Here is a 15,605-nt window from a genome sequence, read left to right on the forward strand (position 1 = left end):
GGGATATGCCAGCAGCCCGCACTGCAGCTGACCCACAAACCTACTTCAAAACATTTTGGGGCACATGTGGGGCTTGTGAGGTGGCAGGATGTGCAGCTTCTGCCTTCTTTTAAACTAGGTGGCTTGGCTAGAGAATTGCCTGTGGTGAAGAGGGAAGCTCAAGTTCATCATGAGAATCCCAGCCAAGAGTCAGTGTCGAGAACAGGGAGCGCCTCAGCCCTGAATCATAAACTGAACACATAGGGATGTTACAGGTTAAACAGTGCTTCTCTAGAACTCACTGGAAAAAGCAGGCCAAAGATGAAATCATTGCCTGTGTATTTAGAAATAGGCCTTGGTGAGTGTTCTGATATTAACACTATTTAAGATGTAAGAGACTAGCAAATTCCAAATTCCTTGTCCCTCAGACCCTTGCAAGTGTTTTCTTTCATTTTTTATAGAATCATTTAGTTTGGGAAAGACCTTTGCTTGATAACACTTTCAGTGAAGAAATTTTTCCTAATAGCCAATCTAAACCTCCCGTTGTGGAACATGAGGCCATTTCCTCTTGTCCTTTCAAGACAACCTGGGAGAAGAGATTGACCCTCATCTTGCTACAATCTCCTTTCCAGTAGTTGTAAAGAGCAATAATGTCTCCCCTGAGCCTCCTTCTCTCTGGACTAAAGAACTCCGTTTCCTCAGCCATTCCTCATAAGACTTGTACTGTAGGCCCTTCAACAGCTTCATTACCTTTCCTTAGACATGCTTCAGCACCTTAATATCTTTTTTGTGGTGAGGGGCCAAAACTGAACGTGGTATTTGAGGTGCAGCCTCACCAATGTACAGGGGGATGATTACTGTCATAGTCCTGCTGGCCACACTATTTCTGATACAAGCCAGTTTGCAATACTTTCTATCAAATTCTTTAATACAAAGAAAGCTCAAGAAGAGGCAGATGCTTCTGGCAGATACCTGGGAAAATTCCCAGGTAATTGAATTTTTGGCAAGTCCAGTGTGACATCTAAAATTCTAGCCAAAACGTAGTTTTGCGCCTCTTTGGGGTGACTGTCCCATTTTCTGGTTATGTCATCTCTGTTATCCAAAAAATGTTGCCACTTCAGACAAATTGTTTCCTGCATTTGTCATAACGTGCTGCAAATGTCAGTACTGCATGAGCTTTGTCTTGAAGAACCTCTGTGTTTCTAGATGACACAACTAGGCCATGCTAATTGGTTTTGAGGTGTCGTCCACTTCCAAAAATACTAAGCAATACCAGTGCAGGGATATGTTCCTTTGAATGTGGATACTCTTTTCTCAGTAACGGGTATTTCCAAGAAATTTAGTATCCCTAGAATCAGTAGTGAATTCTGGTTTACTGAGTTACTGGATAGGCAAAGACGTATTTAAATTGGTGAATAATGGGTAGAATAAACCATTCCCACAGAAAGATGGTAAACTTTGCTCAGTCTCATGAAATTAAAGAAGGCTTTAGTGTGGTTATTTATATGAAATCGTTGAAGTGGTAGTGTTGAGAAACAATTCAATGATTATCAAGAATCTTAAATTCCAGATAAATGGTGGTGCTGTTTCTGTCTGCTCATTGCTGATAGTGTTCCTGGTGGGAGGCTTCAGCTAGCGTAGCAAGTAGTGTTTCATCAGAAATTTTTACTGCCTTAAGTCATGGAGGCTTGGTTTTTTCAACAATTGCTTTCAATGTTGGTGCTTTTACAAAATGCAGCTATGCTGTGTGCTGAAGTCTTGCTGATGTCATTGTTGCAGAAACTGTGATGGGCTCAAAGGTTAGTCTCAGAGCCCTGTTGTGACATTTTTAGCTGCCTAGTTGCTGCTTGCCTGCTTTGTGGAGAGGAACAAGAGGATCTGAGTACTGCTGTGTGCTTCCATAACTTGGAGAGAATTAATTATTTTTCTCTGGAAGAGCAAATCAGACTTCTTTCAGAGGTTTAAAATCATTGAGTTGCAGTCAAAATTTCACAGGATTGCCTTTGTGATAGTTGTATTCATGATCATGATGAAGCTGCTTGTATTTTCTTGCTCAGCAAAACCCTAGTTTGCTTTTAACTTTGCAGTGAAATTATTGAACATCCCTAAAGTTAGTTTTCACTGTTTCTTTAGTTTGGTTCACTTTTGGTATGCTTTTATGATTCCTTGGCAAATAAATATACATATAGATCTACCTCTAAGTCAGAAGGGACTAGAAATATGCAGGTCTTGTTTCACAAAGCTTTAGGTTTGTTTATTTTTTAAAGCTATTTAGCAAGCCAATAAGACATATATATCAGCTTAACTAGCAACTAGAAATCAAATGCCCCTAAATTTAGGTACATACAGTGAATGCATTAAAATGCATGTGAATATCCACTGGAATTTTCCAAAGCAGCAGCTCATATTGATTACGCCATCACTGATGTGATTATGATAATTCCAGTGTGTACTCCAGTACCTCACGTTGCTAAATACCTTGACAAAGCTGAACTTAGTGCCTCTGCTTGACATACTTTAAAAGAGTGTGGTAAGGTTAAAAGGAAGCACACAGTCGATGAGTTAAAACAAAGCACATTATAAGATATATTTAAAATTAAAATCTCTCTTTGCTTGGCTCATTTGTTGATCCTAAATAACTGTGCTCATAAACCTCTGTTTAAATCAGAAAGGACATAATTTATAAATCTCCTATCAGTGTTCCATTCTTGTCCTTGTGTCTCCCACTTTCAGAAAATGAGTACACTGTTTGGACAGCCATTTGTAATCGTGAATATTTGCTGTTACATAATGGCAGTTGATGGAAAGCTCTAACAAATCTTTAAAATAGCTTCCAAGAGCCTCAGTTGTTTTAGGCTTCATGTTATTAAGGCAGGTGAAATGGACAAATGGGGTAATTTATTCTTAGAAAACTATGAGTGAATTGGTAAGCTTTTTTCCTAATCAGTTTATGGAGACAAATGGGTAGGAAAGAACATGCACCAGCACTAATAGTGAAGAAGCACAAACATCTACCAATTCAATTAGTGCCAAATACAAAAAGGAATTATTTACTTTTTGGTGATTTCAGGTGACTTCAGAGTGCTAATCTGTAACTGTGCTCCATAAAGTTCCTGCTTACAGCCCACTTCACTCCAGAACGTTGGCGCTCATTAAATGCTTTTCTGTTCAGTCTGAAAACTTTTGAAGTACCTACAATGGCAGTTCTGTACGTTAAAAATGGCCCTGAGAAGACAGCTCCTCACCTGTCTGTAGTCCTGATGGGAGACAGGAACTGGACTGAATTGTACCTGTAGCCTTCAAGATTCCCTGTTATTCCTAGAGAATACTCAACATGCTCTCTCACAGGGCTGGTTTTTTTACAAACCTCCATCATTGCTCATTTCTTTGTGAAAGACTGCGAGAGAGAAATATTCAAACATGCTGAAGCTGTGCCAGACTGGAGGAAGAAATGTATGTCTGGCAGGGCCAGGGTGAGAGCAAAGGAGTAGAGCATATTTTGTTAGCCTAATGGTAGCTAGACTTTTTGAGATATCCATCTCCTTATATATGCTTTTCTATCTGCATATTCATATTTATCTCTAGGGGTTTCCTTCTGCTGTGGGGTTCCAAAACCTAAAATTGTGTCATTACATCCCCTCGGTCTTTTATTAAATCTAGACTTAGCTCTTTTCCAAGCAACAAGCAAGCTGTGAATTTAGTGACAGCTAGTCCGAGGAGTCACAGATTTGTTTAAAGAAAATCTCTATATTGTAAAGAAGTCTTTAAATCAAAGTATTTTGCCTTGTCTACTCTGTTGGAAATCTGTGTCATGCATTTGAAATGCTGACTGATTAAATCCCTTCTGTTTCTCTAAGATTCTGCATGCACAAGTTCTTTTTGGCAAGAACTTCTTCTTGAAGAATTTCTCCAAGGTATGCTGCTTCTGTGTGCTACCAGTTTTATAATGCTGAATTAGAGAGGAATCCCAGCAGCTTCTCCCACCATGGGCAATTAAGGTTATGCAGATGTGGCTCAGACATTTAAGACGGAGCAGGAATCTTGTGCATCCCTTTCACACATAATGCTGAGAATATTCTTTTGCTTCAATATTCCATCTGAAGTAGCTGACTGAAGTGCCAGTAGATACTTTGGCAAGATGGTTACTTTCCTGATAGACCTGCCACAGCTTACTTTGCCTTTCTGAAGAATTTATTTCCTTTTCTTATGGAAAACCCCCTTGAGAGATAATATTAATCAGTCAAACTGATTGTTGTCATGGCATATCTGACTCAAGTACCAAATACTGGCAAGTTCCAAAGTAGAGAAGGATATGCATGGTGGAGACCAGTTCAGCAACATTAGCTGAGTCTTGCGTGGCTGCCAATGGCTCTTGGCATCCTAAGAAAAATGTATTTATCTGTAACTTTAATGCTTAACTTCCTGGCTTCTCTTGAAGACATGGAACTGGGATCTCATCCTAACTTCTCTCAAATAAAGCTTCCAAAGACAGAATATTAATTAAAGCAAGAAAGACAGTCTTCAGCACAAATTCCTATTTGTGTATATGTCAATACTAGGTCCGGTTGTAGGCCTGGACCCTAATGTGATGTGAGCTCTACCTGTTTGCTGTTACCTGTTCTAGCAGCAAACTTGCACAACTGCTTTTCCTGAGTGCTCTCTTCTGAGGGTTTTGTTTTTTCCCTGCTTTTCACCACCCCTGCACCAGTTGCAAAATGTAAAAAAAAAACATATGGGAAAGACCTCCTTGGTCATATGGTTTATCCTCTTGCCAGTTGGCAGGATTATGCTTTACAGCATATTTTCTAGTGCCTCATACAGGCTATTTATAAATGTCCTCAGCATTAGGACTTTCACCCATTTCCTTTGGAAACAGTCCTGCTCACACTACCAAGAAGTACTTGCTGATATTCAGCTATATGTTCTTGATTTCATTTTATTAGGCCCTGGTGTGTATCAAGACTCTTGGTGAGTAAAATCACCTGTCTACTGATCACTGATCAAATATTTGTCCATCAGGTGTCAGAAGCACCCTCTGGAGCAGCTTGTCTCCCTGGCTTTGAAAATCCTCCTTCTTTGTGGCTCCAATTAACCTTGTACCACTCCAGCCTACCTCCTTACTCTCCAGGCATGTTGGTGCTTTCCATCTCTGCCAGTTTTGGTCCATTTCTTCTCTGCCTCTTTGACCTCCTTGCTTTTGTCTCCTTTCTCTCTCAACCCACCTGATACTTCACTGTGTCCCTGCCTCTTCTATGTGCTTTTTTCTCCTTTCTTCACTGCTCTCTCTGGGTCCACCTCTTCCTCTGAAGAGCCTTTTCTTCCAGCCTACTTTGGTATTTTTTTTTCCCCTAAAATATTGTATCCTATAAAGCCACCTTTGCCTACTTTTCCAAGTACTTGAGTATCCATGCTTTATTTTCCTCACAAAAAGCTTTCATTCAGCCAGTTCTGGAAGATTGAATTATTCTTGCAATCCCCAGAAAACTCATTTTCCCAATGTTTCTGTTATTACAGCCAGGAAAGCTAGCTTGTTTGATTTTGAGGGGTTTGGTTTTGTTTGGGGTTTTTGGTAAGGCCTGTAAGACTTTTTAATAATATCTGTGATTCTAGAGAGAATCATGCCTCTCTATGTCCCAAGCTCACTCACTGTCCAATGCTGTATTTCTACAGAATTTGCTCTGATATGTTACCAGCACAAATGGTGACATAAGAAAGTGAACAGATCAGCATACTAATGCCACAGTAAATAATACCCCCCAGTCTTCAGCGTTCCTAGTGTCACTTACCTTAACACAGTTGTTTGCTCCCCCTAGCACTCACATTAGATCAAAATGAACAATCAGGTGCGTCCTTGGGGACTGCTGAATGAGTGCATTTGACATAGGAAAGATAATTTCTTCTCTAGTTTGGTTTGGCTGGGTTTTTAGATGACACTAGACAGCAGATGTATAGCTGGCGTAAGCCTGGGGCCATTAGAGATTCATGGGTTGGATGTTTTTATCCTGGCTGACAATAGTAGTAGGTATTAGAACAGTGTAACTTTGTTCCTGTATTGCCTGGAGAGCTGCTATTATAAAAATATCAGAGGATTATACTAATAAATACAGTCATTTAAGAACAAATATTAATTTGTCGTTTTCTGGAATGATATGAAAAGATAATCAGGAAATTATAAAGTTCCTTTAAAAGTTCATTGGAAAAAGAAAATATAATATTTCCAATAATAAAAAGTGCACTTGAACTTTAAAAAAAATATTTCTTGTTAAAAAAATCACTAATCAGGTGCTTATAACTCTCACCACAGGAAAACTAGAAACATGTTTAGCTCTGTCTGCAACAAGCTCTGTATTATTTAGATGACAAGTTCAAAGTTTAAGCAAACATAAATTGCTTAGTCAGAACAGAAGAATGGAACATGAATAACAGTGCTTGAATTCCCTGACAGACAGAAGTAATGTTTTACAAAAAAAAAAAACAACAAATCTAAATGAAATATTGCTGGATTGTTTCTTTGCCAGTGTTATTCTGAGAAAGCTTGTCAAAAAAGAAATCTGTTATGTATAGTTTTAAAGGCAGTAGGTCCTGGGTTTGACCTGCTTTTGATAGGGTTACATTAATAGCGCTGAAATGTGGGGTTGCTGTTTGTTTATACAAAGTGAAAAAACAAGTGTCATTTTTTATCTGCATGCTTTAAAAATGTCAGTAAAATGTACTTTGCTGCTGCAGGGAAAATAGCTTAAGCTAACACACTTTATTCTGATTGAAATGTCACTAGTTAGGAGTCAAACCTTCTTGTAAAACTCCGGTTACTGAATTAAATATACAACTAAGAGATGCTTGAGGACACTGTTTTGAAATGCCTTGATTTTTATCTTGGGATCTGTTTGCAGGATTTAGGGAAAGGATCTTTCTTACATATGAGATGTGTGTTTAGAGACAAGATTTACATTTGTACTTCTGAAATATTTTGCCTCTTTAAACATATTTCATGATGCAAGTTGCTTTCTTTGCCTCAGATCTTGCTAGAGGCTGAAAAGATCTTCTGTTGTAGTGGAACCCTGGTTACTGATATGGTGTTTATTGCCATTTTGTTATCATGTCTCTTGTTTCTTTTTTTGCCTCTAGCCTCTTTTCCATGCCCAGTTGGTGTGTACACTGTATGACAGTATCTGGTCATATAACCGGGGCGTTGCAGAGGACTCTGGGCTCTAAGTCATGCACAGGTGAACAGCAAATTACCCATGGAATTGCAAACAGAGCATAGAGGACTTCCAGCACTGGGCTGTGATTCACGGGTGCTGGCTTGTGTCCCTCCCTGCGAGGAGGACAGGCCTACCATAACACATGCTTCTGAGGGACAAGTTACATCCTGAGATAACTTGTGCACTGGAAGACTGAAGTGCTCTCCAGAGTCTCTAATGAAATCATCTGGGTCCCTCTGACTCAGAAAAATCCTCCTGCTTTCAATAAAGGCATCACCAGCAATCTGGTGCATCTGATTGCAGGGGCTTATTCAAGATATTTCTGCCTCTAGCTCAGCTCTTGTATGCAAGGTCACTCTCACTGTAGCATCACCATAGAACTGTGTCTTGTGGCTCCCAACAGGTTTAAACCACCTTCCTCCACCCACTTCAATATGATATGACAGGACTTTGCTTCTGCTGTCCCTGGTCTGTCGCGGAGTAGAGAGCTGGAATCAGGAAGGCCTTTAAATAGCTGTAATTATTTATTTCAGGGCAAATGAATCACAGCCCAAAACTGCATGATCAGGGTTTCTTCGTGGATGAAGCCCATTACGCTGGTTGTTTTTCAATACTTTCAAGCTTTTGAAGTATTTGACATTGCAATTTTATGTCCACTTAATGCAATTTTTCCATTAATTATATACACACATACATGCATGACTATATAAATGTGATTATGTGAAATCTTGGTCCTTAAGAATTATAACTACAAACTGAATGTATATGGAACTGACGTGGTCCTTAGTGACCCTTTGAGTTTAGGACTGAGCTGTGAGGTATAATGGTTTTTTTTTTCTGTACTTTCTTTGAGACTTCTTATTTTGGACATTTAATCTTTGGTGACTTTTTCTGCCTGTGGTTTCATCTTGCCATTTTGTGGCTTTCTTTGATTATTCCTTTGTGTCCTGGTTTTCCTTAGAATTTAAAAATGTATTATTTCCTTTGATTCTCTTGTTTCCTTACTTTATCCTTCAGTGCTAGTTGTCACCAATTCCAAATAATCATGAAGTCACTCTTAATGCAGGTTAAGGTGGAATTCAGATGAGCTAACTGTCCAGATTTTTGGTAGTGTATAGTCGATTTATGCCCGAAACATCATTACATCTGTTATGCTGTGTGTTGCCATAACTTAGAAGCTAGACCTTTGCTTCAGAGCATTGTGTGCTCATCTTGTTTTTTAATTAAATGTCAGGATCTCAGTTGTGAAGATCAAAACGATTCCTTCTTTCAAGTTCCTTCAGGAAGAAGGCAGGGCATTTTTGTTTTCTCTCTTGATAAGTTTTCCCTTTTCATCCCTGACTTTGAAGACACAAATAAAAAGCAGAGAATGAATCTATTCAGATGTAAAGGGATTTTTGATCAGGCAGTTGTTGAAATCTCAGCCCATCAAATCCACTTGCTGAAGTATAATCAAGTTTGTGAGCTCGGCAGCAGTAAGTCTGTCAGTGGAAATGTGCAGGCTCTTGTTTATGCTTCGTGTGTTGTAATCCCCGTAGCTCTGGCAAACTTAGAGGTCAAAGAGGAGGATGATTTCGGGGAAGAGAGGACAGCAACTCTCCAACTTCCCTTTAATCCTAAACATCTGTTGCTATGGAAACCCCGGAGCTTGATGTTGGAGCAACAGGAACCGTCACCCTTGGACCCGATGCAGCCGTACTGGACCCCGCTGCCAGCTCCCCGGTGCTGCCTGAGCACATGCCCCTTTTTCCCTCCGGGAGCGTTAACGATTGGCCGTGTCTCCCCCGGCCGAGCCGGTGTAGCCGCTGGCCCCGGGCAAGTGCCACACGAGGGCAGCGCAAAGGGCCGCGGCGGCAGCCGCTGCTCCCCGGGCGAGGTCCCGACCCCGCTCCCGATCTGGATCCGGCCCGGCTCGGCCGCCTCTCCCCCGACGCCGGGACCGCGGTTGTTTATCCCCGGCCGGTGCTGCCGGTTGCCACTTCGGGCGGATTTCCACTGAGGGGCGCTGAAGCACGTTTTAATGCAGCAAAAATGAATTAATACAAAAATAGTAAGAGACACAATTTACCGGATTCTTCTAAAAAGCGACGACGACAACAGTCACTTCCAAAAAACCCGCAACACGCTCCCTTCCCACCGCCTCTTCCCAGCCGTGGGGAGGAGGGGGAAGGAGAGGGACGGGGTAGGGGGACGGGACCGGGCGCTTGTCCTCTTCGGGAGGAGCCGTGCCCGCGGCCGGCTGGGGCAGGGCAGGACTTATCGAGAGGATTCGCCCTCCCTTCCTCCCCTTGCCCTTTCCCCGAGGCCGAGCCGCTCGGGTACACCAGCCTCCCGGCTAGCCTCCAGCTGCCGGTCCCGCCTCCCTCCTCCCCGCCTCGCCTTTCCCTTCCCCACCTCTTTTTCTCTCTCCCGGCTGGCGATCAGGTGTTTGTTGCTATTTTTTTTTTTAAGTTGTTTCCCCGGGAAAAAAAAAAAAAAAATAGAAGAAAAAGAAGGTGCCGAAAAGGAGATGATTGTAGAAGAGCCCTCCCTTCTTCTGAAGAGCAACGTGCTTTGAATGAGGCTTCCCAGCCTCTTCCACTCCGTCTCACACACTCTGTCACTCTGCCTCTCGCTTGTGCACACTGTTGGTATGCGACCTCGGAGGCGACTGCTCCGCCACCTCTGCCTGGGGAGCCGCTGACAGCCAGCGCCTGAGCCAGCCCCCCTTCTGTTTTTTTTTTTTCTCTCTCTCTCACTGCTTTTGCAAACACACACGCACACCCCCAAAGCACATTTAATGCTGATCCACTCAGGCGCCATTATCGGGGGTACGTCTTCGTAGAGTGTTTTGGTTCTTTTTTTTTTTTTCTTTTTTTCTCCTTTTTTTTTTTTTTTTTTCTTCTTTTTCCCCTTCCCAACACTGGATGGTGCAGCATTCCCGGGCCTGTGGTGTTACGGCTAGGTTGCATTTTATTATTTATTTATCAATCTATCTTCTTTCCCCCTCGTCACTCCCCCCTCTCTGCTCTCTCGATCCCCCCCCGCTTCTCTCTGGGTGCCGGTGCAGAGGACCGGAGAACAGGATCCCTCGTTCTCCCTTCCACTGATGTGGGACTGATCCTCACCCGCGTATAGCATGCTGTAGCCAAAAAAGAAGAGAGGAGGGAGAGAGGGAAAAAAAAGAAAAAAGAAAGAGAGGGAGACAGGGAGAAGGTTCTCTCTTTCCCTCCCTCCCCCTCGTTTCCCAAGGATTGACTTCATGGCTTCACTGTACCAGCGGTTCAGCGGGAAGATCAACACCTCCCGCTCTTTCCCCGTTCCCCCCGAAGCGAGTCACCTCCTGGGCGCCCAGAGCAGCGAGGAGGACGGCGCTGCCGGCAAGACCTCGCGTCCATTGCAACAGGAAAGCAGCCGGCCCCGCTTCCAGTACCAGTCGCGAAGTGACTGCGAGGAGGAGGATGTAAGCGCCGGTGTCCTTCGCGTTGGGTTGGGTTGTGGGTGTCATTTCCCCGTCCCCCCGGGTGCCCGAGTGCCCCTCCACGCTGGCAGCGATTTCTTGCGGTTTGTCCGCTCTTCCCAGAGGGTCTTTGTGCTCCAGTTTTTCCCCCGAAGTACTAGCCAGGGAGAGTACGGGACAGCGCCCGCGCTGCCCCCGCACCTTTTCCTGTCTCCTGGTTTCTTGCGCGGCTCTCCGCTACCGCGGAGCGGGGCTGAGGGCACCGGGTCAGAGCGCTTGGAAACAGCAAGTGCGAGCTCCAGTGATTTCCCTCCAAGCGAGGCGACACCCCCCCACCCCCGTTTATTTTTAATTGTTATTCCATGTTCTACCCTTCAACACTCCCCCGGGGCAGAAGGCTTCACCTCGTCCCTCCCTTCTCGCTTTCCCGTCAGCCTTCCCCCACCCCGGCAGCGGGGAAACTTTTTAACCCTCGAGCAGCCGTTTCGGGGCCTTTCCCTCTTTTTTTCCCTACCCGGCGCCCGCGGGGGAGCCCCAGCGGAGAAGGCGCAAACTTCGGCCACACGCGTTCTGCTCCCTCGATGCCTCGGAGAGCTGCGACTTCAGAGGGTGCATCTGCATATCGCCTTAGTAACGGGTGACTTGCCAGACTGGGACTCGCTGCTGGGCCCGACGGGGTTAAACTAGCTTGGGTCGATGGCGCTTAGTTTGCTCAGGAGGAGGGCGGAAAGAGGGGATTTGGAAAGTGCGGAGTCGAAGAAGGGCCAGAGGTATATGGGACCAGGTGGCTCCCCATCTTGGGGAGGTATTAGGTTTACAGAGGGATTTGAGTGTGTTTTGCCTCTCTGGAAGCATTCACAAGGGAAAGCAAATGGCTGCAGATGAGATTAATATTTTGGGCTGTTAGAAGCAGTTCCTGCCAGGGTGGGACGCGTTAGCTTCGTGTCTGGGCTCAGCTCCGGCTCCGAGAACCCTCCCAGGAATGGCGAGAAAGCAGGGCTGCCCCAGTCGGGGAGAGTTGTTTTCGCAGGGAAACTTCCCCGGGCTCTCTTTTGATTCCCCGCCCTTTTCCCCATCCCTTCATTAAGACCTTCGCCGTCCGTAGAGCAAGTGCACTTTATCTAGCGATGATGCAAATCGACCTTAACCTCCCCGAGGTGGCTGCCACGCCGTCGGCTCCCGGGGACCGGTGGTGTCTGGACCCCAGATTAACTCTTCACCGTGACCCGCTCACTGGCAACAGTTTTGGCTCTGCCGCTCCTTGGCCCTGCCGGAGGGGACCCGTTGGCGTCCCCGTACCCGGGCGCCCGCACCCGCCCGTGACCGGGAATATGAGCCCCTTCCCATGCTGACTCTAGGTGTCGCTATGCACCAACGGAGCGCCCCGCCGGGGCTGGGCTCGGACGCTTTTCCCTCATTATTTGACTGTTTTAATTTCGCTTTCCTGTATTTGGAGACGGCAGATGTCTGGAGCCGCTTCTCTGATCACCAGAAGCGCTGAGCCCGGAAGCGAAGGACTCAGCTTAGCATGTGCGAGTGATTTGTGCTGACAGGCTCCAAAATAATATTAAGAAGAATAATACTGAACTACTTAAAAGGAGAGTTTATGAATATTTCCTCCCCCCCTTTTTTTTTTCTTTTTCTTTTCTCTTGTCAGGGTTTGTGTGTAGGTGGAGAGCACTGTTGGGTGGCGCCATGTGTAGAGGGAAAGGTGCCTGCCTAGGTGTTTCCTGAAATCAAATGCAAAAAATGTGGTTAGAGAAAGGGATTTGGGGCGACTTCTAAACCACATGAGCACTTGGTTGTGAATTATTTTTAAAGGGGGCAACATGTCTAAGAAAGTGGAGTGAGCTGGGCCGGGCAGTTCAAGGGTGCTCCTGTCTGACAGAGACAGGGCAGCCTGCGCTGAGGAGTCTCTGGTGGAAGGTCGGAAAGGTAGGAAGGGGCCTTTAAAGCATGGATTGGAGGAAGAAGGGGAAGCGTCCGGCCTGCGGGGAACACGGAGGAGGCTGGCACGGGCCAGAGTGGGGCGGGACTGACGGAACTGTCCGCGGTGCTGAACGGGGTGTCCAAGAGACGTGAGGAACTGTCCGCAGTGCTGAACGCACACGGTCTCGCAGATGAAGCTATCCGCGGTGCTGAACCAGCCTGTCCCAGTGCGGGGGGAGCTTTACGCGGTGCTGAACCAGCCTGGCCAGGCGCCTTGATGACCTGGCGATGGCCTCTTGAGCTTGGCTGTGGAGAGATAGCAGTGGGAAGATGTGGCTTCTCTCCTGAGCCCGGCAGCAGCAGGCCAGAATGAGCAAATGCAGCCCCGAGCATGAAATCTCCAAGGCAAAGGGAAAATGAGGCAGGCAGCAGGCCATGACCATGAGAGAAGGAGGATGGTCTGTCTGTGCAGGGTGCCAAGAGCATGTGCTGTTGCTTATCATGGGGAAGGTCTTAACGAGATGGCATTGGAAACCCCTCTGTAAGGTGGTTAGACTTCTGTATTGTGTTTTACACACATATTATAGCAGGGCATTCGCACTGTCTTTCATCCTTCAACATTAATCTAGTAGGAAAATCCAGAGCTTAAACACATAGAAACAAAGTTTGGTTGCCCCTCCACACTTGGAATTACCAAAACAAACCTGAGAATGAGAATGTTCTGTTCCTAATTTTGTAATGTGACTAATAATCAGGAGACATTTGAGTTTTTAATAGGTTACTGATGATGACTTTCCCTATTGAAATGTGTGCTGCATTCAGTAATATATTTTTTAAGCACCAGTACAGACCTCAATGCAATACCAAACAGAGGGAAAGACACGATCTTGCCTTTGAAGGTCACAGTATTATTAGTAAGCATTTTGCCTACTGAAAGTACTACTGGTGGAAAACTACTCGATGTAATCTATAAGAAGTCACAGAGGAAGCAGTAACCTTGTAATAAACAAAATTTAAAACAAAGACAATTATGATTTAGTATGATAATTGTAATTTAGTATGATAACTTTGCTTTACAGTTACCATCAAGATGGGCTTGAGAACATTGTTTTTGTAATATAAAAGCATAGCAAAACAGAAGTCACAACATTCTTTAGCATTTTAATGAGGTTTTATACTGTTTCAAATCATGGTTGTTATATGAGAAAATATATATAGTAGATCTAGCTTATGAACAAAACCTGGGTTTGATATTGCAATTTTTTCATGTTATTAGCCTGATGAGATAATCATGTTATTTATGGGAGGAGTAATGAGGAAACTAGGTCCTGTATAAATGACCCAAGAAAACCATTTCCCAACTGACTTTGTAGCAGTATTGATACTGAAGTTAATTATTGCAACAGTTATAAACTAAGTTCTGATGACATTTTTGCTTTGTTATAGGATTATCTTTTCACTAAATAAATTGAGATATGAGAAAATATCTGTTAAGACTCTTAGTAAAATCTAGTGTGGTGGTATAGTAGGTTATGAAGCATTTTAGTAGCTTAGTTCTCCTTTTTAAAGAGATGAGGTTAATGCTTTTCAGATTGCACTGTGGAAGGGTTTTTCTCCAAGATGTTGACTTGAGATTTTTTATCTTTTCCAAGCTTTTTCCTCTTTGGCTTCACAGTGATTAATGAGTTTAATTTTTGCAGGCAACTGCCAGGAGGTGCTGAGTAAGATGTATCATGCTGATTGTGTATAACCCTATTCCTTTTAATTACTGGGATGATAACAATGCATTAATCAGGTGCATGAGAAATTCAGCACTTTTCTGTAACACAGATATTGATCTGTTTTATGAGGCACTGACTATAAAACGATGATCACAGAACTCCTTTTTAAATTAAATTTTGTATGTGTTAAAACTATTGAACCTTGCACTAAAACATCGTAAAGCTTTTCTGTATCAAGAACCATATGCTGTTTTCTTACGGGTTCATTGCTTAGCCAAAAGTCCTATTAGCTTTAATAGGTGACTTAAACATACTAAAATGGCCAGACCCAAACTCCAAAAGCTTTAATTACTGTGAATATTTTTTCTGTAACTAAATTCTGAATATTTCCTGCTTTCCTGCATTTGCTTAAAACTGCATTTGGCAATACATTATACTGTGCTGGTTTTACAAGTGATTATTCAGGCTGATTTACATTTTGAGAAATTTTTCATTCAGATATAAATAGCGATAATTTTGAAATGCTTCAGAAAAAACTCTGTTTCCTGCTTGAATAAATTAAGGATCAAGTATATCAAATATTATTTGTTAATGGAGTGAGTCTGAGAAAGCAAGAATCAAAGCCATTAGTGTAAAAAATTGTAATTTGATATGTCAGACTTGCTGTTGCATGTAATTGAAAGTGTTAATTTTCAGTTCATTATTTGTCTAATGGGAAGAGGTATTGCCTCCTAGAAATATGTCAAGGACAGTGTTTCAGAAGGGTTGAAGCTTGAGCTGCAGACAACAAGCATTTCAGATATAGTGTGATCTATTCCCAAAGAGATGAGTAGTTGGATTGTGTAGAAGGGTTTGTAGGATTTCAGGAATCATAACATTACAGTAAAATAGAGTAATCTGGATTGTAACCAGAAGTCTATCTACAGATCTGAACTGCTGTGCTTATTGGCAGAAACTACAGTTTAAGTCTGAAAGAATCTTCTGTCTCTTCTTGGTGAGTTCTTGGATGCTGAACTCAGTTATCCTATAGCCATTAATATACAGAGACCTGGGACTAGTTCTTTCAGTGGAAAAAGTTAGGCTGTACTGACATTCTGCAAGGTCACCTCTTGAAATTAATAAAAATTACAGCTTATTTCCTTCAAAAGAAATAATTATAAACCTTGTAGCAGTCATGGGGTTTATTTGCATGGAAGACTGTCATATTTTGTGATTACTGAATAATGGACACTGATCTGGAGGTGATGTATTTTCTATACTTTGCTTTATAGCTATATTTAGAATTAAACCACCTTGTGATATTTGCTGCCAGTTTAAAATCGGGCTCTGTTTCTG

At 43.3% G+C, this 15,605-nt stretch overlaps 1 protein-coding gene across 5 annotated transcripts in view; it reads left to right on the forward strand.

Annotated features, from left to right (window-relative positions):
- Window positions 1-15,605, forward strand: part of DPP6 (dipeptidyl peptidase like 6) — a 559,516-nt gene that overhangs the window by 134,830 nt on the left and 409,081 nt on the right. Inside the window, exon 1 of one of the 5 annotated variants that reach the window (XM_061349213.1) lies at window positions 10,016-10,623. The exons of 2 other annotated variants lie outside the window; for them this stretch is intronic. In XM_061349213.1, the coding sequence (XP_061205197.1) occupies window positions 10,423-10,623 (201 nt within the window). In that variant the 5' untranslated portion in view covers window positions 10,016-10,422. Of the gene's footprint in view, window positions 1-10,015; window positions 10,624-15,605 lie in introns of those variants that run through there. 2 more of the 5 variants (XR_009724854.1, XM_061349169.1) reach the window with 2 other exon arrangements.

The sequence above is a fragment of the Neopsephotus bourkii genome, unplaced genomic scaffold (genome assembly GCF_033783945.1).
Source record: "Neopsephotus bourkii isolate Nb327-2 ecotype Australia unplaced genomic scaffold, CSIRO-AGI_Nbou_v1 NB_53, whole genome shotgun sequence".
In the NCBI taxonomy this organism is placed as follows: Eukaryota; Metazoa; Chordata; class Aves; order Psittaciformes; family Psittacidae; genus Neopsephotus; species Neopsephotus bourkii.